General features: G+C 47.6%; 2 protein-coding genes across 3 annotated transcripts in view; one reads left to right on the forward strand and one right to left on the reverse strand.

Annotated features, from left to right (window-relative positions):
• TMOD1 (tropomodulin 1) overlaps positions 1 to 18,362 on the forward strand; it is an 83,684-nt gene extending 65,322 nt beyond the window's left edge. The window contains exons 9-10 of the mRNA XM_045081609.1: positions 10,013 to 10,157; positions 16,775 to 18,362. Coding sequence (XP_044937544.1) covers positions 10,013 to 10,157; positions 16,775 to 16,839 — 210 coding nt within the window. The 3' untranslated portion in view covers positions 16,840 to 18,362. The remainder of the gene's footprint in view (positions 1 to 10,012; positions 10,158 to 16,774) is intronic.
• The window catches only part of TSTD2 (thiosulfate sulfurtransferase like domain containing 2), a 30,759-nt gene continuing 18,008 nt past the window's right edge, over positions 10,835 to 23,585 (reverse strand). The window contains exons 7-11 of one of the 2 annotated variants that reach the window (XM_045081608.1): positions 23,130 to 23,248; positions 22,471 to 22,629; positions 21,857 to 21,995; positions 19,119 to 19,649; positions 10,835 to 10,942 (exon numbers count right to left, since the gene is read on the reverse strand). In XM_045081608.1, the coding sequence (XP_044937543.1) occupies positions 19,315 to 19,649; positions 21,857 to 21,995; positions 22,471 to 22,629; positions 23,130 to 23,248 (752 nt within the window). In that variant the 3' untranslated portion in view covers positions 10,835 to 10,942; positions 19,119 to 19,314. Of the gene's footprint in view, positions 10,943 to 13,307; positions 19,650 to 21,856; positions 21,996 to 22,470; positions 22,630 to 23,129; positions 23,249 to 23,585 lie in introns of both variants that reach the window. The other variant, XM_004747662.3, reaches the window with a different exon arrangement.

The following is a 23,585-nucleotide window of genomic DNA, read 5'->3' on the forward strand; positions in this document are numbered from 1 at the left end:
GGAGAGCCGTGGACCAAGGCCTGGGATTGGCTCTTCGTGTGACTCCAAGCCTGGCTGGGCAGGGAATCAGGGGCTACCCAGTGTCAGCTGAAACCTGACTCCTGGGGCAGAATGTTGGCCAGAAGTGACCCAGAGCACTGGCCTTGGGTCTTTGTGATGACAGCTGACAGAGTGAGCTGCCTACCTTCCCTCTTGCTGCTGTCCACCTTGGCTGAGACCAGAGTCAGAGCCACTGCTTACCGGCACTCTCCCCCTCACTGAATACCCAGTGTGCGCATGCTCACTTTCCTGAGCCTCAGTTTCCTCACCTACAAAATGGGATCAAAATAATTTCTACTTCTAAGTAAATGACAGATGTCAACTATGAGGTTGTAAACTTTCATAATTACTCCAAAGGTGACCTAGAGAGTTGACACAGTATTCTAAGAGCTAATTTACTGAGGTGGTACCATGTATCCATTATCTCATTTAATGCTCTCCAGGACTCTCTGTGAGTGGGCATGATAACCTCCTCTGTGTTGTAGATGAGGACACTAATGCCCAGGCAAGTTCTGTAACCTGCCCATAGTCACACAGTGAGTAAGTGACAGAGGTAAGATTCAAACCCAGGTTGATGTGACTCTATGGTCCATGAACTGTGCTTCTCGGGTCTTTTGACTCCTACTGTAGTTTTGTGTGGTCTTACTTGGCTTTTTCAGCAGTCCCTTTCCCTGGGGTAGAGCCCAGGGCGCTGGTCACCCCCTCCCCCCACCATCCTGGGAGCCTTATCTTTGGTTCATCTGAGAGTTTGATGAGTGCTTGCTGAACTCCAGGGCTATGCTAGGCTCTGTATATGAATGAGGCTCTGGCTCTGCCCTCCAGCGATTCCACACTGGACAAGAAGGCAGACAAGTACAGAAATGATCACTGAACCAGGTGCTTCAGCAAGCTGCAGATGGTGGGCCTTTGGGGAAGCCATCTCAGTCAGGAGGAGGAGGCATCTCGGAGGGCTTCTTGGAGGAGGTAGAGTTTGAGATAAACTCCTCGGATTGATAGTATCTCAAAGAGTGAAATGGAGTCCGAAGCATCTCGAGTGCAGCAAACCACATGAAAGAGAAGGAGAGGGGAAAGCCGTGGAGCCCATCCCCTGGGAGAATCCAGAAAGGGAGTTAAAAATCCAAAGGGCTCTGAATGGGTAGGTTAGATGAAAGAGGCTGCGGGCTGTGTTCTGGAAAGATGGTTGCCAGCTCGATAGAAGAGGCTTGAGGGCAGGCATCAGGGCCCGGGAGACCAGGGAGATGAGGGCAGCCTGTGGGGCAGTGCTCCCATAGGCCTGGAGTCTAGGGAAGGCCACCAGGACCTCTCACAGTGCATCTCTCCTCGGGTGCCCCCACTCTGGTCTCTGAGGGCTTTGCCACAGAAGAGGTGGTGAGTGGTATTTGATTTATTCCTCATTCCTGGTTAGTCACCGAGCTCCTAAGAGGCCACAGCTTTCCCCTGAGCCTTGGGACTGTAACCTGCATTAGGGAGCCTCTGTCCTTCTTCCTTATACGGCCAAACAAAGGAGAAAGGGACTTGGGGAGTTCTGCCCCGGTGACAAGAGCCTGGCTGGCTGGCTGGCTCAGGACCCAAATCCGGGAACTGGGATCCTGGGGCTGTTTGTTTACTCAGTCATCTCTCTTTATCTCCAAGCAATGTTGTGCTCTGCTTCCAGTGGCCCTGAGCCAGCAGTGAGGGTGGGAGGGGGCAGAGAGGCCAGGACCCAGAGCCGAAGCCATCAAGAAAATGTCTATTGAAGGGCATCTTGGTTCTTTCCACAGTTTGGCAACCGTGGCCATAGCTGCTATGAATATTGGGGTACAGATGGCCCTTTTTTTCACTACATCTGTATCTTTGGGATAAATACCCAGTAGTGCAATTGCAGGGTCATAGGGAAGCTCTATTTTTAATTTCTTAAGGAATCTCCACACTGTTCTCCAGAGTGGCTGCACCAACTTGCATTCCCAGCAACAGTGGAAGAGGGTTCCCCTTTCTCCACATCCTCTCCAACACATGTTGTTTCCTGTCTTGCTAATTTTGGCCATTCTAACTGGTGAAAGTTGGTATCTCAATGTGGTTTTAATTTGAATCTCCCTGATGGCTAGTGATGATGAACTTGGTCACCAAAAGTTGGAAAGAACCAAGATGCCCTTCAACGGACGAATGGATAAGGAAGATGTGGTCCATATACACTATGGAGTATTATGCCTCTATCAGAAAGGACGAATACCCAACTTTTGTAGCAACATGGATGGAAGTGGAAGAGATTATGCTGAGTGAAATAAGTCAAGCAGAGAGAGTCAATTATCATATGGTTTCACTTATTTGTGGAGCATAACAAATAACATGGAGGACATGGGGAGATGGAAAGGAGAAGGGAGTTGAGGGAAGTTGGAAGGGGAGGTGAACCATGAGAGACTATGGACCCTGAGAAACAACCTGAGGGTTTTGAAGGGGTGGGGGGTGGGAGGTTGGGGAAACCAGGTGCTGGGTATTGGGGAGAGCATGTATTGCATGGAGCACTGGGTGTGGTGCAAAAAACAATGGATAGTGTTACGCTGAAAAGAAATTTAAAAAAAACAAAGAAATACTATATTATAACCAAAAGAAAAATAAAATGTCTAGTTCCACCTTCCTTTTGCAGGTAGGGAAACTGAGGATCAAAGAAAGGGCAGGACTTGCTGAGGTCAGGGATCAAGTTAGTGCCAGAGCTGGGTCAGAACTGAGGTGGCCTGCCTTCCAGACAGGCTGCATTTGTGGCTGGACAGGAGAGATCCTTAGGCCCCAGGAGCAGGCACTGTGTACAGAGTGCTTGCCCACCCTCTCCACCCCAAGTTAACCAAATCCAAATGGTGATTTTCTGTCCCTCTTGATCTGCCCTCATCAGTCCCAACAAAGCCACCTCCAGCAGGCCCTTCCCCAGGATCTTGGGGTACGGGGTATTCCCTGCCTCGGAGCAGACAAGGCCTGAAAACATGACCCCTCCCCGAATGAAGTTATGTGCCGTGTCTGAAGGATATTGGCTGGATCTCTCACATTTCATTTCCAACACTGGACAGTGAGGATATGCTTCATATTTTGAAAAGAAGATCAAGGAAGTGGACTGGATATTCTTGTTTACCCAGATTGGATTATTTTCCTAGTCCAAATAAGTTTAGAAAGAAAACACAGCCACAAAATAGAATCCTGAAGGTTTTCACACGGGGTGACACCCCCTTAATTTTAGATTACATACACAAGGCAGATGGCTGAGTTTTTGTTGTTGTTGTTTTGTTTTTTTTTTAATGAGGTTGAATGTGACTTTTCGTTTTGGAAAAAGGAAGAAAACCAAGCAGGTAAAACTTCACCACCCATGATGTTCTCTGCTTTGTTCCTTATACATTCAGCCTCTAAGTTGCAACTCTCGGCTTGTGCATAATTTTTGTGTCTGTCTCCGTGGGTACTGAAGTAATTCAACCTGGAAACATCCAGCCTCCAAGAGAGGACAGCCATGCGTCACTGTCCCTTCTTCAAAATACCAAGTACAGTCCTTCACTGACCTCACTTCTCAGGCAAAAAACAAGATAGAGTCAGTGGAAATAAGAGCAAAAAATATAAGGTCAAGAAAATTGTTTTCTGACACAGATCAGCATGAATCAGAGTAAAGATTTGTGACAACAACCATCTCGCACCATGACCGTTCCCCTCTGCTGCAGAACAGGCTGCACTCTGTTCTGAAAAGCCAGGAGATTTCCAGACAGGAGACAGCCTGACCCAGGGATTACCTGTCTTCACATCTCTGACACTTGAAGTCAAACGAGCATCAAGTCCAAGCTCAGCCTCTGCTCTGTGGTATTCTTGCTGTGTCGGGGGGAGAGGGACCACTTCATGTACTCACGCCTCAGTCTCCTCACCTCTAAAATGGGAAGGATGCATATACTTGTGCAATAGGGTTGTTAGAGGTTTTCATGTATTGATCCTTTAATGAGTACCTGGCATGTTTTTTCTTTCAAGAAGAGGGAGGTGATATTTCTATTGTTTTATTGTTGTCGTAGTTGTTTGAGCTTTTTTTTTAGAGAGGGATGGGGGAGGGGCAGAGCGAAAGGGAGAGAGAATCCTAAGCAGGCTTCACACCCAGGGCAGAGCCCGATGCAGGCCTCGATTCCAGAACCCCAAGACCAGGAGCTGAAATCAAGAGTCGATGCTTAGTTGACTGAAGCACCAGGTGCCACGATATTTCTATTATTAGTTAGACCAGTCAGTGCTAGAAGGGTGGGGTGGGGAGCACTGACTTCTGACAGAGTCTAGCTGGTACAGAAAACAGTTTTTTATCTCCTTTCTCTCCTTCCTTGTTCCTTTTCCTACTTATGTCTACTTCTTATCAAAGTGTAACTTACATACAGTAACAAATACATCATAATTAGTTTAACGGATTTTTATATATATTTTATACAGATTTATATGGCATATGTATTATTATATTTTATATATATACACACACACACAAACACACCTGAGTAATCAACACCAAGGTCAAGATATAGAATATTTCTAGTATCCCATACGCCCCCTCCCAGTCAATACCCTCCAAGTGCAATCATGTCCCAATTTCTGTCACAATGGGTGAGTTTTGCCTGCTCTTCAACTTCATGTAAATGGGATCCCATGGTGCTGTTTTAGGTCTGGTTTTTTGGTTCATCGGTGTCTGGGAGCATATCAATTATCTATAGCTGTGGAACAGATTACCTCCACAAATTCAGCAGCTTAGAATAACAACGAACATGTATGAGCTCACAGTTTCTGGGAGTCAGGAATCCTCGAGCAGTTTGTCCACGTGGTTTCAGCCCAAACTCTCTGACCAGACTGCAGTCAAGTACAGCCTATGGGCCTGACCAGGGCTGGAGATACCGTTTCCAAGATGGCTCCCTCCATGGCTGTTGGCAGGAAGCCTCAGCTTCTTGCCGTGTGGACCTCTTCCCCGGGCTGCTTGAGTGGCCTCACGACATGACAACTAACTTCTCCTGGAGTGAGTGATCCAAGGCGGAGAAAGAAGAAAGCCATACATGCCTTTTTATGAGCCAACCCCGGAAGTTATATAGTCCCTTCAGCCATGGTCTCTCTGCTGGAAGTGAGTCACTAAGCACAACCACCCTCAAAGGGAGGGGTGTCTGGAAGTGAGGAGGATCAAAGAATTGACCGACATGCTTTAAAATCATCAAAGTGAGAACCAGCTGTGCTATTTTCTTTTGCTCTGGTTTGGCCAGAAAGACCTTATTAACCAACAGAGATACCCAGACATGGAGCAGGGTGCCTCACAGGTGACATGGCCCCATCCTCAGGGGTGTGTAAGCAGGACAGAACTTGGCAGCTACGATACAGAGGGAATTTTAATATCAGCTTGGGTTTGAAACTCTGAACTTCAACTAGATAATTCCCAGACTCTTTTCTTTTGCCTACGTCTTCTGGACCACAAAGGAAAGGCCATCAGATTGATTGATCTGATTGATCCCATCAGATGCACAAAGTGAGCTTCCTGAGGCCCATGGCACCTCTGCCCAGAATGGGGGTCTCAGAGCCACCCACTTAATTCCACCTAGAGCGTTGGTTGGTTGTTCATAAGCCAGCATATCTGGTCATCTTCTCATCAAGCTGCTAATGCTTGGCCACAGGGAAACAAGAGCTGTCATCACTGCTGAAGGGTGTGTCAGTGTTTGTAGCCTCTTCGCAATTTTAACTCAGAGTATGCCTGTCTTTCAACCCAGCCATTCCACCACCCCATGACCAGCCTAAAGAGCATGGGCTCCCTCCCATGCAAAGCCATGGCCACACTGCCTATAACAAGGAACACAGAAGCCAGCTCCTTGTCCATCTGTACCAGGGTATCCCGTGAAGTTGTTCAAAGAAATGAGTAGTTCTCAGTGTCACGACTTAGAAAGGTCTCCAGAAAATGTTAAATGAAAAAGACAAGTTGCAGAACTGTGTGTACTATAGGAATCCATTTAAAGGAAAAAAGAAAAATCCGCGCATTTTTACTATCTACTTCATAGAAAAAAATCCAGGGAAACACACCCCACTGGCCTAGTGCTTACTCTGTGAAAAGTGGGTAGGATTGGGATTAGGGATGTGAAGGGAAGCTCTCTGACTTTATTCAATCAGCTTTAGTATCATTTGAATTTTAATAATAAGATTATATTTTTTTCACATGTGATTGATTTCATTCTTAAGCACATCTGAAGGGAGAGGGACCAGAGTTCTTCTCCAGCCCCCCTCTCCCCGGCTCAGCTGCCACAGTCTGCTGGGGCCAGTCCTGGCATGACCTGCCCTGGGGTTCTGTCAAAGGAGCTCCCAACTGCCCCTCGCCCACTACCCACTACCCCAACTGCCCCTCGCCCACTACCCAGGTGGCCTCCTGATTTTTTTATGCCATCCAAGCAAGCCATTCATGGATTCACAGAATGCGGTTCCCAGAGACCTGAAATGTCACAGAGCCTAAACCTTCTCCATTCATAATGACATGTAGGAGGCTCTCACAAGACACTATCAACCCTCTGTCCACATACTTCCAGGGACAGGAAGCTACGGCCTTCCCAGGCAGTTCCTTCCACACGCAGACACTATGGACGGTGAAATCACAATCCTGCATGCTGAGCCAAACTCCGTCTGCCTGTAGCCCCTCTTATCAACCCTACCCCGGTCTTCGGAGCTCTCTCAAAGACACCCAAGTTAGGCAAGAACTAGCAAACTCTCGAGTGCAACTCCTGTGTTCAAATACTGGTTCTGTAACCAACTAGCTCTGTGATTTGGGCGAAATTTGTTAATGCCTCTGTTCTTCATGGACCTCGGCTGGAAGATGAAAATTATAATAATCGTACACATTCTACCGGTTTATAGGGAGGAGAAAGTGAGTTCACTTATGGTAAGTGCTTCGACGGCTTCACTTGGTACACAATGATCACTAAATCTCAAAATAACAGATCAGAGTTTTGATTCTGGCAGTGTCCCTATGGCCTCTTCTCTCATCTGTGGAAGGATTGAGGCTCTGAAGAGGGATAGCCTGAGAACAAAGCAAGAGTGATACTTCTTAAGATGTGTGCACATTTCTTATTTTACTCTTTAATGTAAAAATAATGGTTTTGGTCAAAGATTAACACTGGGAAGACTGGCCATGATTATCTAGTAGAATCCTGTATTTTCTCCAATATACCTAGACACATCTGCACATATCCCAGGCATACTGGACGCCTGTGTGAGAACATGGGCCTAGAGGATCCTCTGAAGTCTTTCCAGTGTCAGGTCAAGGTCAAGCCCTGGCTCTGGCATTAAGTGGAGGGAGCACGTTCCAGCTTCCCTCTATACATGGGTTCCGTTTACTCATCTCTAAGACGACGGAGGGCCAGTTGCTGCCTGTGCTGCCTCCCCAGGGATGTAGGGAGGGTCAGTGGGGGAAGTTTGCATGGGGCTGCTCTGTGCTCTTCACTGAGTGTCACGGAGTGTCAGCTTTGCAGAAGCAGCCCTCACAGACACTGGCAGCTCCTCCACTCAGGGGACACTGTGCTTTCTGAGATGAGCCCCTCCTGAGTTCTAGCAGGGCTTTCCCGGAGAACAGCCTCAAGGAGAGGCCAGGCTTCCTACTAAGTGGGGTGGGTGGGGGACCTTCCAGTTCCTTCTTGGGCCCTTATATGGTCTCTATACTCTCTGCCAGGCCAAGTGGGCCAGAGCCGAGGGCTGTGCTGAGTCCTCAGAGGACAGGCCTGAGCTCTTCCCAGCTCTTTCAGGAGGCGTGACAAATGGGCAATGGAACTTTACCAGTGTCATTCTACCTGCCCAGCTTGGTGTTCCCAGCCCCATTTGAGCCCAGACAGACTCTGGTGTACTCATAAGACCTTGAAGGAGTTCTCCATAGGTGCCTCAACTAAGGTCCCTGCTTGTTCCTTTGGATGGTGAGGTAATCTATCTTCTCAGCCCTCCTGTGTTGTTGTGCGTCAACTGTGTTCCTCCTTCCTCCATTCAGTTCCTTGACCTTGACCTGGAGGTATTGGGTACTATGTACTATCCAAGGGCTCACAGGCTAGGGAAACCCATGTAACATGAAGATGGAAAGTTTCTACATCTGCACTGACCTAACTGCACAATTGAAATGTGGCCAGTGAGACTAAGGACCAGGGTATCAAATTTTATTTATTTCATGATTTAAATTTTAAAATTTAAAAATTCCATCAAACAATGGGCTGAGGATCTGAATAGACATTTTTCCAAAGAAGACGTCCAGATGGCCAAGAGGTACATGAAAGGATGTTCAGTACCACCAAATATCAGGGAAATGCAAATCGAAACCACAATGAGACATCACCTCATCCCTATCACAATGGCTAAAACAAAAAGAACAAGAAATGACAGTGTTGGTGAGAATGTGGAGGAAAAGACACCCCTGTGCACTACTGGTGGGAATGTGAATTGGTGCAGCCACAGTGGCAAACAGTATAGAGGTTCCTCAAAAAAAATAAAAAATATAGCTACCATATGATCTAGCAATCCCACTTCTGGATATTTACCTGAAGAAAACAAAAACACTATTTCGAAAAGATATTTGCACATCCATGTTCATTGCAGCATTTTTTTACAATAGCCAAGACATGGAAACAACCGATGGATGAATGGATAAAGAAGATGCGGTGTATATGTATCTGTACACACACACACACACACACACACACACACACACATGACTACTACTCAGTCATAAAAAAGAAGGAAATACTTGTGATCTCACTTGTATGTTGAACTTAAACAAAAAGAGAAAAGAACCAAGTTCATCGACACAGGGAACAGACTGGTGGTCACCAGAAGTGATGGGGGAAGGGTGGGTGAGATGGACAGAGGGGACCTCCTTGTCCTGGCCGGGACCCCAGGACAGTCTTGGTGAAAGTGAACATTCTTGTCTTGTTCCCGCCCTTAGGAGGAACATCTTTAAACCTTGGTGTGATGTTAGCTTGTTCTCCATGTCTCTTCAAATATCTTTAAGCTTATGTTTATTTTGTATTATCTTATTATATGTGGTAACAGGAAATTCAAACCATAAGTTACAAAGAAGAAAACAAAAACTCTCCTCAATCCCACCACCACCAGGACACTTGCTGGCTTTTTCTAGACATTAGGCATATATATGTGTATGGAAGATACATGTAACTTGACTTAAATATGACCTGTTTTATTACTGGGCTTTTTTTTCTCTATATTTATAGTTTTGTGGTGGTCATTCAGGGCCTGCGACCAAAGATTTGCATCACTATCTGACAGCTTTCATGTTCTCCTTTAAAGTTCAGCTGTCATTTATTTGAGAACCCGCTCTAGATGGGGTTGCCTTCCTTTCCCCCCAGGATTATAAATAAGACTGATGAACATCCTCATTGTATCCTTCCCAACACTATATTATAGGTTCTCCTTTTCTTTTGTTTTCTTTCACTCTTTGTCACTAGAGATCTTGGGGTAGGGAACCAACATGATCAGAGGCAGAGAGGCTTTAGAAAACAAACTCTGGGCATTCCCAACTTACTGTGTGACCTTAGGCAAATCTTTTTCCCTTTCTGGGCCTCGACTTCCTCACTTGGAAATTGAAGGGATTCATCAAGTGGCTGGTTACCAAACCTGGTTGTATATTGACATCACCTGGGAGCTGGAAAAACCACAGACACCTGAGTCTTATTCCCAGAGATTCTGATTTAATTAGTATGGAATAGAGCCTAGGGAGTAGAATTGTTCATTTTTTTTTGAGACTTGTTCATTTGAAGAGTCCTCCTGCTCGAGTTTTCTAGGAAAGATCTGTTCTTGGCGTCTAGCAGGGCCTAGGTTCGAATCCCAGCTCATTCGCCTTCTCCAAACTTCCAATTCCCTGGTCTTGGTGGGGGGTAGGGGGGAGTGGCTAAAGTCCCCGCCCACCACACCAGCGTTCTGCGTCTAGAGAGGAGCTCCTGCACAAACCGGTGAGTGGTGACTGCTGTTTTTTCCTTCATCAAAGAGCCAGCCTCTGGGCAACAAAGTGGAAATGGAGATTGTGAGCATGTTGGAAAAAAACGCAACGCTTCTCAAGTTCGGCTACCACTTTACCCAGCAGGGGCCCCGGCTGCGGGCCTCCAACGCCATGATGAACAACAACGACCTTGGTGAGTAATCCTGGGCTACCCGCCCACCTGCTGTCGTTTTCCCACCATCCTGCGGGGCGGGGTGCGGGGCGGTATGGCAGGGAATATTCCACTGATACCTTCTCTTCTTGAGTCCCACTCCTGACTCTGATGTTGGTCACAGTTCCTTGGTTTCTGTTGGTACCTGGCCATCCGCCTCTCCTGGCCTGTGCGCGCTGCTCTGGTGTCTAGTGGGAGCAGAGGCTGAGCTCGTTCCTTCCCGCAAGCTCAGCACGCACAGGGCTGGAGCCCCATTGCGCCATCCGCACCTTCTTTCGCTGCCTGAAAGGAAATGTGGCAGAGCATAGGCTCACTGGGAGTCTTTCCCTCTCTGAATACCCTTCCCGAGCTCAGAGTCCTCTCCCCGACCACCGGAGCATCGTGTCTGGCTCTAGTCCCAGCCCCCAAAGCCACGGGACCAGCACACCTACCCAAAACCCAGGCCCAGCAACCTCGCAGGGCTTTCAAGGTAAAAGCTGAAAATGTTGACTTCATAGAAAGTTAAGCCAGTTCCATTAATTTCATCTCAGTTAAAAGCACAGCTTATATTTTTTTCTGAAATGGAAAGGAAAGAAAATGTCACCATCGTTTTTGATGAGCGTGGGCCAAACGGGTATGCGAGTCCTCCGGATGAGAAGTGCAGTTGATCATTGACTTACTTCCAGGTGCCTGTTGTTTTCAAGCTCTCCCAGCGTTTATGACTTGTGTTCCTGCTGGCTGCTAAAAGGATCTGATACAGTGTCCAAAAACGACTTTGCCTTCTGAGACTGTAGGGAAATAGGAGGGAAAAAACGAGAAAAGGAGTTGGCCTAATACATTAACATAATTGATCATCGTATTTAGCTGTGAGTTTTCTCAACCAAGGCAAGAAGACGAACCAAGTTACAATACTCTTACTACAGAAAAGAAGGAAGCATAACAAGCTCAGAAAGAAAGGGAAAAAAGAAAAGAAAGGAGAGAGTTTCTTTCTGGGATTGAATTATGAAATGACTATGTTTTCTAAAGGACAGTGTCTTCAGTGAGCTTTTCATCAAATTCAAGCCTGTTCTATACGTGGGGTTTATGTTTTCTGTTTCTATCACTCAGTAAAATGCAAAGGGTTTAATACTGAAGCACATCTCAAAGTTCAGGTACGTCACTTTCTAGTGATGAGTCTGAGGCTAAGCTATTCCCTGGAAGGCCTGGAAGAATGGAGGGGAGTGTGTAGGTGCACAAGGCAGGTACTCACAGAACCTCTGCACCGATAACCACAGAGCTGCACACGCGCGCATGCGTGTGCACTCACACACACTTTAAATTGAGTTACTCAATTTAACAAGCATTTGTCAAAGTTCCATAAGGCAATATGGGTTCCTACTCTGGAGGATATGATAGTCCAGAAGTTATTCATTCATTGCCCACTCTAGGTGTCACTTTTTTCTAGAGCTGCAGGTCTAGAAAAGTCCATAAAGAAATACACACCTAGTATCCAGGTTTATCTGACGTGCCCTTATTTGAAATAAGCACAAATAATCATGAATCATTATTATGGCATCACAGAGGTGAGGGCTGCACTGAGCTGTGGAGGAAGGCCAGCAGTCCAAACGCTCTGGGCTTGGCTGGGATCCAGCTTCAGAGTCAGCCCTCCAAAGCCCTGTGTTCTGATACCCATAGCCTCGAATTTTCCCCTCCCAGATTAGATGAAGCTTCAACTGTACCCCTGGCTCCCTGTCCCAGGGCCAGTGCAGCTTTTGTCTTCCAGTGGCAAAATGGTCTGGAGGCCTTTTCTAGGGACAGGTTCCAGATGACCAGGGGGTAGGGGTGCTGTGGTGGGGGAGGGGCACCAGAATTAGCTGTGGCCTGGATAACCTGGCCCTTGAGGACTCTTCCAGTCCTGAGGGTTTGTGCCTCTAAAACCCAGGCCCGACTCCTATCCCCAGCAGCTTGTGAAGTTACAACGGCGGGGTCCTAGAGTGCCAGAGCTGGAAGGGCTCTTCAGACTCCCCCACTCCCAGTTCCCTTTTGGGGAAACTGAAGCCTGTGGGGGTGGACTGCCTTTCTAAGGGAGCGGCTCAGCCAAGTCCCACCCGTTGTTAGTTACAGCAGCATTTTGGGGCTAACTCTGGTGTGCCCAGGACTGTGCCAGGGGACGTAAAGGGCAGCAGAAAGGCTAGTTCTTTGACTCCAGAACCTTTATGGCCTTTTAGGAGAGAAAAGACTCAAGGTGTGCCTGAAAATTCAAGAATGCCTGCAAAGTGTGCCCAGTGTGAAGAAGTGACTTGAGAGGACAGAGGCTGGTTAAGCAAAGCATCCTCATTGGGAGTGGGCCAATGGGTGGGGGGCGGGGGGGGGCTTTAACCAGCCTTGCAGGGAAGAGAGAGATTGGGGGGGGGGGGGCGGTCAGGTGTTCTCGGTGGCGGTACTAGCACAGGCGAAGGCAAGGTGGGAGGACCTAGTATTTCAGCTAGGAGAGACAGAAAAATTCAAAAGGAGTGGAAGGACTGTTATGGGGAGTTAGACCTAGAAGGAAAAATAGGAACTCACAGAGAAGGGAGGGAAGGGCATGCCAAGCAGAAGGAATAGCATGAGCAAAGGCAGGACCAGGAGTTTGGTGATGAGAGCAGGTAGGAGGTAAGACTGACAGCTTCCCGGACAGGACTGCCAGGTGATCAAAATGGGCCTCAGGGTTAGCCCAGGGGACTGTGCAGCTGTTCCCTTGGGGTTTCCCACCAAAGGCATTGGAGCAGAATCGCTTACATGATTACACATAATATTGAGTGCTGGTGGGTGAAATAGGATTTCTAGCTTTAAAGGCCAATTTGTGCCCATCTGCTAAATTTTGTTAAAGAAATGCTTCTGATTCAGATAGTGCACCAGCTTTCTCCTGCAAAAAAGCCCTTTCTTTCCAACACAACATTTTCATCCCGCTCTCAGGGCTCCGATGAGGCAGACAGGCTTCTGTGCTTTCCAGCTGCATGTTTTTATCCCAAGAGCCTCCCGTGGGTCGTACCTAACCTCTGCAGTGGTTAGCAGTGCTCGCTGCTGCAGCAGGGAAGGCAGGCGGGGCCCAGCCTCTCCAGCTTCCTTCTCACTCCAGCCTGCACCCTGCTGGCTCCTGGCTCACAGACAAACTCAGTGGTGGGTTTTGCCTACCTGCAGGGTGGGTGGGCTCTTCCTTGGGGGCTGTTCGATCCCCAAGGCCAGAGGTCAGCCTGTGCCTCTGCTTACATGCAGCCTGCCGGGACCCATTCCGGCTGGTGTGTCTTCGGTCCTTCCCATCCTTTGCACTGAGCGGCCAGCTGCACGGCGGTGTCAGGGAGGAACTGCGGGTCCCCATCTATGTTTTCGTCTAGCGATACCTCAGATGACTCCTACCTCTACACTATTTATAGCTGAGAGCTAAGCATGGCTCTCGGGTCCTGTAAATCTGCCTCCAAAGCTCTCTCCACTTAATAAACTCAGAATTGCCAGCTCCAACTTAAGACCGTTGTATGTGTGGAGGTGGAGTGGGGACGAGGGCTAACCTGTTTCAAAACAGGAAACACCCGTTCCTGGGGAAGTCTCTCTTCTACTGTATTCTCAAGGAAGGCTTTTCTAAAAAGCACCCCAGACACCATGTATCCCGAATCAATTTCATCATCATCCCCCAGAACTACTCATACAAAGGGTATTACTTTCCTCACAGGCCTCCAAGCCCAAAATCTGGGCCTCTGTCTATATGCTGCTCCCACCGCAGCCAGTCAGCCCTCTCCGGGCCATCCCCCTTGCCCTGCCTCGTGCCAAGCCCTCAGCACATTCGCCTCCTGTCCTGCAACTTCTGTGAGCTGGCCAGCAACTCTCACAGAGCGCCCATCCCAGAGTTTGTCTGTCACTTTGCTTAGTACCCTTGCTGGGCTCCCTCTTCCCTCAGGGGACAGTCCTCAACACGTCCCTCAGTAGTCAGAGCTGATACGTACACCACGCCTCCTGAGTGCCAGGTGCCGCCGTGAACACTTCCTGTCTTACTTAACCACGTGAGGCCCCCAACAACTGGCTGAGTGAGGTCCCATTACTACCCCCCACTCTGCAGGAAGGAAGTGGAGGACTGGAGAAGTAGGTAAGGTTACCTGCAGTCCGTGGGTGCAGGTGGGGTTTGAGCTGCAGTCGGACCTCAGAGCCTGTGCCCCCGTCTCCCTTCGTGGTGAGGACGTGCTGGGACTTCTGTCCCCTGACAAGCCAGTCTCTTACCCCATATTAGCACCAGCCAGTCCCGGGAACTTGAGTGCTCCCAGTGACCCAGGCCAAAGTATCCCTGTAGAGGGCTCCTACTCCTAACCCGCCCCTTCCCTTCTCAGTCTGCTCCTTTATCCTTCCAGACTCGGTGCACACGTTCCCTGCCGTCCTTCCGACCACTTCCTTCATTATGCTTCATACCTGATAGAGAGCTACTGGGAACATATAGTATGTTCTCAAACTCACTGTTGGTCTAGCTTGGTGCCCTGTTAAGCTAGATCGTTACTTCTGATCCTTGTGCCTGGCACATAATGGCACTCGGTGAATATTATTGAACATGTGAATTTAAAATGCTTCCCAAAGACATGATAGAGGGGTTCGAGCTTGGCAGGAAGTGGTGGAAGGAGCTTGAGCAGCAGATAGAGGTTGGTCCAGATGCCCAAAGATTCCAACTGTCCCAGCGAACAGGTCTGGCCATTGCCATGATAAGGATTTTGCTCTAATGGAAGTAAAAAGCAGAATTGAATTGAAGGAAGATGTTGGGAGACCTGGGCTTCTGCTTCCGTCACTTATTCCCTGTGACTTGGGCCAACTTACTTCCCTCTCCTGGCCTCAATTTCCTTCATCATTAAAATGGAAAAGAGTAACACCTAAGCAGGTGGCTGCCTTGCCCTTTTCCCCCATGCGGTCCCCATGAGAGCCAGGGCTAGGGGAGCTGTGGGGCTCCTGCCCAGGGTACACAGTGAGGGCACGTGGTGGGGAAAAGAAACCTGGGATCCCTGTCTGTATCCTGAACCATGGGCTGGGGACTCAGGTTCCCATCCTGATTCTGCCACTAGCTCTTAGGGGTTCTCGCTCCCTTTTGTTCTCCAGGGGAAATTTGCGGATGCTCTTGTAAGAATCAGCTGTGTAGGCCCTATGTAGACAGTCCCAGATTGTCCTGAGGGAGGTGCTGGGCTGAGGCTCCAGATGAGCTACACACCCTGAGTCTGTCTAGGACCAGCTTTACTGCTTCGGGCATGAAATGTAGCCTCTCTGCCGTACTTTCCTGCTCCGTAATGTGGGAAAGAGAACAATGCTGACCAGAATTGGTGGCGGGCTCCGGTGAGGTTCTGGATGTAGAAGAGGTGTAATGAGGACCGCCCTGTGGGGCATATGCTTGCACAGCTAATGTCTGGCTCATGTAAACTCTCTGGTCACTTTGGACGAAACTTCTCTGCTCTTCGGGTTCTGGTTTTTGTTCCCTGACCTTTTCTCCCAAGCTGCTGGACATTCTGATGGTGTCTGGGGCCTGGGCTGGATGCAGTGTCTTCTCTCCGGGAAGAGAGCCCACCGATTTGCATTCATTATTCTCTGACAGGGGTGGAGGGGTGGGTAGGAGCTCAGGGACAGGCTGAACTCCAGCCCCAGTCTGGGTGAGCTGTGTGCTCCGGCTCCCAGCCACAACCCCATACCACCCCTTCCCAGGAACTTCTGCTCTGTTATTCTCCGTGTCCCGCACAAGCTGACCAGGTTCTTGGTGGAGCTTGCGACGATCTGGTGGCCGCAGGTCTACTGGCTCAGCTCAGGAAATGGAAGACATCTAAGTACAGACAGACTTCTTTCCTTGGCTGCCACAGCCACCAGCAGCCTCCTTGACTGCCACCTACTGGTTGTCCGGACTTTTGGACCTTTCTCTTGGGGCGGATCTAGCCGGCTCCGTGGTCTGCCATCTGCAGACACTGAAATTCTTTCAAAACACTCTCCCATGTGACAACACAGGGCCCCCCTTCCTCCTCTCCGTCACCCAACATGTAACGACTCCAGCCTGCAACCTTCTGGCTTGTGCTTTCCTCTTTATGGCATTTAACAACTTTGTTAAGTGAACAGTATTTGAGCTTCTGTTGTCTTGCCTCTGGGAAAATGTCAGGGTTAACACTAAGGGGACACAGATACTGCAGGGTAATCTTCAGGGGTGGAAACTTATTTTTTTTTAATAAGACAGGAGGCAGGCCAGAACTCAGAAGGAGCTGTGGGAAATGATTCCAGCAGGTTAAGACCCTACTCTCATGACCATCAACTGAACTTTGGCCCTTATCTGAGCCCCTGGGAGGAAAGATCTTCAACTGCAGGGCCTCTGGGATAAAACCAAACACAGTGGAGACAGATAAAGCGGGTTTTACGCCTGTGTGGTCAGAGGCTTAGCAGTAGTTTATGAATGAGTCAACACGCAGCCCTCATCAGGGAACGCTGACCAGCAGGAGGGCCCTTACACAGCTCACACATAACCATCCTTTAGAAACAACAGACATTGGACCTTGCTAACAGAAAAGTTAGCGAGAAGCTTCCTAGGGCTTTCTCAGAGCCATAGAGGTGGTTCCCAGAGCACAGGGTCAGCTGGCTTATTTCTCATCTCCATTCCTTTCCAGTGAGGAAGAGGAGGCTCGCAGACTTGACTGGGCCCATCATTCCCAAGGTCCGAAGTGGTGTCTAGTGTGTGGCGGGGAGGACGGCGCCTTTGAACTGCACATGTCCTACTGATCATCCGTGCTCTGCAGTGGAAACCAGAAGGCAAAATGCCGGCACAGAACCCTTTTGTGGTTCAGTTTTTGATGCACTAAGGTTTAGGTTAACTAATGGTTGTAGTTGAAAATTTTATAAACTATGGTTAATGTGAAGTTTTTCTTTAGTCACAGAAGTTCAGTCTGGTTATTATTTAAAAACTAAGAAGACCCCAAACCAACAGATCTTACTGAAGTTGTTCTAGCAGCAGGACTTAGCCCTGGGAGCCCAGTTTTGGTGGCCTCACTGCGTGGTGTTTCAGGGGTATTTAGCATGTGTACCACAGGAACGAACAGCCCACTCTTCTGCGTGGCTGAGACGCGTTATAAAATACTTTATTATGAATTTGATTTTAGTATTTAGCAAACAGATCATCATTCTCTATTAATCCTCCTTTAAATTTGAAGAACCTCAAGATTAAAGTTGCCAAATAGATTACTGGGTCAGGAACACAATTCTGCCCTTCAAGAAAGAGAGATTGAAGCCACAGAGCTCTGCCAGGAATCCAGGAATGAGATTCCTTTTGCTGGATACGAGGAAATGATGAAAAGGCCAATGGTGAAATTTCAGGTTTCAAAAAACATCCTTTCTTTACCAATCCCAGGCAACAAACATTTCCCTGAGTGTTCTTTATGAACATCTGGGATTTATTTACAATTTGATATTGGAATTGGAAAGAATTTTTTCCTTATTGAATGTCAACTGCAACGATGTGAAAACCTATGGCCAAATACTTGAAAACACCCTTCCACATTGCACGGTGGTCTGATGGCTAACGTGAGGTAAAACACTAGAGAAATTTCTAGTCCATCGCAGCTATGCTTACAGATTTCAACCATGTGTCACGACATTCATTAGACAAGTCACCACTGATCATGCCTGTAAAGAAAGCCTCTGAAGGCCAACGGTGAAGAAAATCCAGATATTAAAGAATTAGGAAACCCTGGGCAAACCATCCCAAGATGATGATTCTGAAAATGTAATTATGGTGTTTCTGCCAGATCCCTTTTTAACATCATGTGCATCTCTTGGGATCCAGCAAAAATGTTAAGCCACTATGCCCTTGTGCCTTTTAATATACCACAGTGCCAGTAAAACTAGCATGTCTGTTGCTTGGGAGTTATTTTCCTGAGTGATTCAGCAAATCTTATGATAAAGGACAGGCCAAAGATCTGACAAGCGTAAACCAAGCTGCAGAGCACTGAGCAGAGGCTTTTGACGAGGAAGGAAAAGTCTCGCACACTGAACTGTAATGACGCGGCCAGTGCAGGGTAACCGGAGGTGCAGCCAGGGCCTCCCCGAGATGGAAGAGTGTCTACTGAGGCTACGGGCGGGCCGGGAGTGGCACCACGCTGCTGGGATGGCCAGCCCCACTAGGCTTCTTAAAACACAACTGTGGCTGCATTCTGCATCACTGGAAACTGCAATATAATATTAAATCTGTTGGTCTATGGATGGTCGTGTATGTGTTTCTTGTGGCTCGTGTGACATGGACATGCGCCTGACACATTGGCCAGAGGCCGGGAGACTACCCCAGCAGTGCCGAATGGCCTCACTCCGAATGTGTTTATATCCCGGCACGTTCACGTCCAAACTGCCCAAACATCAGGGTCCTCAAGCTAATATGAATCTCTCAAAGACTGTACTTAAAAGCTAAGAGTGTGGGTACTGGAGGGGAAACAGGGACTCTTAGGGGGAGATCACTCACAGAAATCGAATCAAAACAATGAAGGTGGGCAACCTTTCAGATCATCTGCTCCATCAGGTGAGCTGTTGGGTTTTGACCAGGGGATGGCTATTTTTTTCCATAAAGGGGCCAGATCGCAAACGTTTTTGGCTTTGCAGACCATATGGTCTCTGTTGTAACTACTTAATTCTGCCACAGATCATATGCAAATCAATGGGTGTGGCTATTCCACTAAAACTATTTACCAAAACCAGAAGGCCAGTCAAATGTTCTATTCTGCAGATCCTGATTTAGGGATGAGGGTAGGAGCGGATGGTAGGTGATGGTAGGTAGCAGGAATGGCCTGCTTCCAAGGAGTCCCCCTCCAAGGACATAGCTTTCATGCTTTTGCCACCAGGATCAACCGGTCTGCTGACGAGACAAGTAACTATTACCAGCCTGCTGCATGGCACAGAAAGGGCATGACCTGGTCACCAGGCTCAAGGCTCTCTCCCCCAGCAGCGCTGGGATCCTACACAGCTCACCTTTTCCTGTGTTCGGGCATCTTCTGAGTCAAATGTCTCAGGTAAGTAGTCAGCACCCTACCCCCTCTTCCCGGCCCCTCTGAAGCTTAGGTGGCCAATATGGTATCCAGTTTATGATGCTGGCAAAACCAGCATTCAAGTTCAAGTTTTTTTGCTGCTGCAGCTCTGATATTTTCCAATGTGTGGTCACTGTGAACTAGCTTTGTGCAGGCCTGGGGAAGTGCTGCTTCTCCTCACATATGCGTGGCCCATCCTCACCAATATCTGGCTTCAGCTCGGGGCTCATGGGGAGCCGCACCTGCCGTGGCAGCTCGCTGGGTATGCGTGGCCGTCGGGCAGTACACTCACATTCCTCTTTAAAGCTGTTCTGGGTGGGACTCAAAGCCAACCTCCTCCCTTTGTCTTGACATGTGACACAACAGGCTGTGAATCCTTGTTGTTGGCAAGCAGGGCAGGTCAAGATGAGCTGGCGGCACTGGGGAGTTGAGCAGAGTTTATACTGGTCCCATGGGACTCCACAGTATGAACATTCTGGGGAAGAAAGAAAAGTCCCAGTTCCAAACACATACATACACGTGTACACATGTAGACAGGTACTTCTCCAGGTCCTCAAGGTAACTCTCAGCACACGAGCTAATATACCCCATTAGGCCTGGGAAGGTTTCTAAAGAGTAAGTCTCCTGTCCTCACCCCCACTATTTGGTGGTTGGGGAGTCATCTGGAAACTGTCTTCCTTTTTTTGTTTAAAGATTTTATTTATATATTTGACAGAGATCACAAGTAGTAAGAGAGGCAGGCAGAGATGCGGGGAAGCAGGCTTCCTGCTGAGCAGAGCCTGATGCAGTACTTGATCCCAGGACCCTGAGATCGTGACCTGAGCCGAAGGCAGAGGCTTTAACCCTCTGAGTCACCCAGGCGCCCCTGGGAACTATCTTCCTGATTGCAACATTCTGTGACTCATTTTTTTCTTTTTCCTATTTAGAAAATAGGAAACAAGGATCTTAAGCACAAGTTGCAGAATTGATAGTTCTGTGTGAATTTGGATGGGAAAATAATTATCTTTATTTTCACCACCCCACACCAAATGTAGCACTTCCTTTGATTGTTAATGTCAGCAACAGATCAGTCCCATGTCAATATCCTTCATTCCAAAGCTGGTCAACTACCCCTTAGTTCAATGATCCTGACTGAATGAATGAGGAATGAATGAGGAATGATCCTCATTCCCCTTTCTCATGGGAGATAGCATATGTGAATACAAATGATGCCACACCTATATTCAGCTCCTGCAGTCCACGCCCCTCCTCCCCAAGCCTGAGGTTCTCCTGCTTTTGCTAACTGATACCTGATCACCCAATTCCTAAAAAAAACTCCCATTATCTATTTTCTCAGCCTATTTTTCCCAACTGACTTTCTGTTAGCAATGACAAAAACATCATTCTTCAAGTCTCCTCAACTAGTTTTATCTAAACTACCTTTGGGCCTTCCCTCTTGCCTTCACACTCACATGCAAGTACCCATCAAATCCTGCCAACATGTCCTCAGTAACTTTTCGCAAATCCACTATTTCTACTTATTTGTAATTTATACTTTATCTAGCTTAGAAACAGACTTTGAGTAGCTTTTGAGACACAAATACAAGATAATTAAAATTAATAAAAAGATCAAGAAGAAAGGGGAGAAGGCAATCATACTCAAATCTTATTCATTATCACAGTGGTAATTCAATCTTAGGCCCTGATCACAGGAGTTCCAGAAAGTTACAGCAGCCACTAGGGTTGTCTGCCTATGACCTTTCCTGTTTAAAACTATGGCATCCAGACAGAGTCAATTTTCTTAAGGATCATTTCCATCCTCCTCTTACTAACCTCATTTGGTACCTCCACATCGGTGAGGACTTAAAACTAGAGTCAAAGCATAGGCCTCTTGAGCTCACATCCTCCTGTGGCCACCCCTGCCTCTGGGCTTGGCCCTGCATTCAGCTCCCACCGTGGACTTACCCGGCCACCATCGAGAAGTACCTAACCTACCACATGTGTCTACAGACGACATGAACTAGAGATTCTTAAAATAAAACACACAGGATTACAAAGGAAGTCAATTATATAGAAATACAAAATATCAAAACATTTTTAGGAATCTATGATATAGGTAAAATATTTATTAACACATTAAATAAGGCAGGGGTGGGGGCTATAACTACTTCCACTTTGAGACAATGATGAGCATAAACGCTACTGGGAGAAGTCTGCAGCAACATGAAACTATGGTGGTTTCTGTTAATGGTGAAGTCACTGGTGCATCTAATATTATTGATTTGTTGCTGACATTAACAAGCACAGGAAGTGCCACATTTAGTGTGGGGAGCTGAAAATAAAGATATATTTATTTTCCCATCCAAATTCACACAGAGCCACCAAATTCTACAACCTCCTGTTTCAGCCTATTAGTTTAACTCCCAGCCCACAGGCAGAGCAAGTGACCTCGTCCCCCCTATAAAAGACTCACCTAACTGGCAAACGGGGAAGCCAGGACCCAGGACAGGCCTCCCGATTCCTGATCCAGAGTTCTGTCTATTTCACTGTTACACTGCCAACTCTGCTGGGAAACTGGTCATACTATGTTACTTCTTTTCCCTGTTTTCTTCTTCACATGACCAGTACTGGCCTGCCTTCCAGAGGGTTCATACACAGAACATGCCTGGTGGGGAGTCTAGGGCCCAGCCTATGCTGACCTACCTGACACTGTATCACTGTTGTAGGATAAGGCATAGCGCTCATCAAAAACAAACAGCTTCCCTTTGTAGAAACCATCGGGAAACTCCTCCAGGTACTTGTGGATGCCCCCTTTGAGCTGGAACACTTCCTGGCACACGCCCTGTATGAGGAAAAACAGGAGGAAATTTGAGGAGAGACAGGCAAAGACTGGTAAGAAGCTGCAGAGACGAGCAGCAGGTGATGACGGCAGTCAGGGCCTTCACTAGATCCTGGGGAGCCCAGCTATTTTTGCTCACCCCTAAATATAGAAAGACACCTGTTGGAACATGTAATGGGAATTTGTTCTTCTCAGGATCAAGCATACAGATTAGGAAAAGGGAGAGGTTAACTAAGCTTTCCATTCTGTACTTGAGGAGCCTCTAAGACCGTGAAATGCTCTCCCACATCTTGAGATGTAAGAACTTCAGGTTTTGTACCTACAGAATCTGTGCTGGAACCATTCAAGGGAAAAAGAAATCCCTGGGGGGCCAGGGGTGGGAGGAGGACTGAAGGTGGGGGTGGAAAGCTCAGCCCATGCTATTAGTGGAACCTTCCTTACCCCTACACCTGCATCATCCCCAAGGGTTCTAACTTACCTTGGCCTTGAGGTAGGCTGAACCCCGCTCACACCGGATGCCCCCAGTGCAGTACATCAGCACCTTCTTCCCTTGGAAAAGTTCCAGATTTTTGTCAATGTAGCTAGGGAAGTAACTGAATTTCCTGATGTCTGGGGCTAAGCAGCCCTGGAATCGTCCCTACAATATAGGAAAAGCAGAAGGAAAATGATCAGAAAAACATACCTGGTAAGAAGAAAAGGTGTGTTGAATGCCGTCAGAGATAAGGGAGCACTGACCAGTTGCTATTCTCATCCTACACTCTGACCTTTCAACTTCAAGATCTGGAACTCAGAAACAAGGCTAGTGGGCTATGGGTCATCTTTCCCAGAGTCCTCAGTGGAACTGGACAAGCTGCCCAAAGCCAGCTTTACAGGGTTCTCGACACATGTCAAAGGTAGGCACACGAGAGCCAAGAAGTACATTATGTGCCAAGATGTCTTTCATTCTTCTTTTCTTAGACTTTCTCAGCAGATCCTGAGTTCAAAGGCTTGGGTTTTCTCTGAAGCTGCTAGTACTGGGGGGAGATCTGGGTGACTCGGCCACAAGTGGGCACACACGGCATCACTTGGCAAACATGCCATGATGTGGGAAGGGGGAAACCTACCGTTTCACGGACCTTGCTTCTGGTCTTTACTTACTATTTTGCTTTCATAGAAGTTTCTGCAGTCCAGTAAGATAGTACCACTTTGTTCTTCATTTGCCTGAGACAAAAATTTTTCTACTTCTTTATGAAATTCACCTGGGGATAAATGGATTCCTAAAACCAAACCAAAAATTTACTTAAGACAAAAAATCCAATCACAGCTAGCCCTGCCTAATGACTTAGATGTTGCTCTGTTTTCTTCTACCCAAACCATTATTCATAATTGCAATTGTGTCTGAAAATAACTCTGATGACCATGATGAAATTATTCAGTGATTCCAGATATCCTCACTTTCCTTCTTAGAAAGATAAGCACTGTGGAGACCTGGAGGTTTAGAAATGATTGTCAAAGAATTTTCCATTCTTATACTTGGTCCAACGCAGTGATAAAGGCCAGACAGTTAAACTGCCATGTGGGTTTGCTGGTCTTACATGGCCAGTGTTCTATTTT

Source organism: Mustela putorius, unplaced genomic scaffold (assembly GCF_011764305.1).
Source record: "Mustela putorius furo isolate JIRA1106 unplaced genomic scaffold, ASM1176430v1.1 tig00000580_pilon_pilon_pilon, whole genome shotgun sequence".
NCBI lineage: Eukaryota > Metazoa > Chordata > Mammalia > Carnivora > Mustelidae > Mustela > Mustela putorius.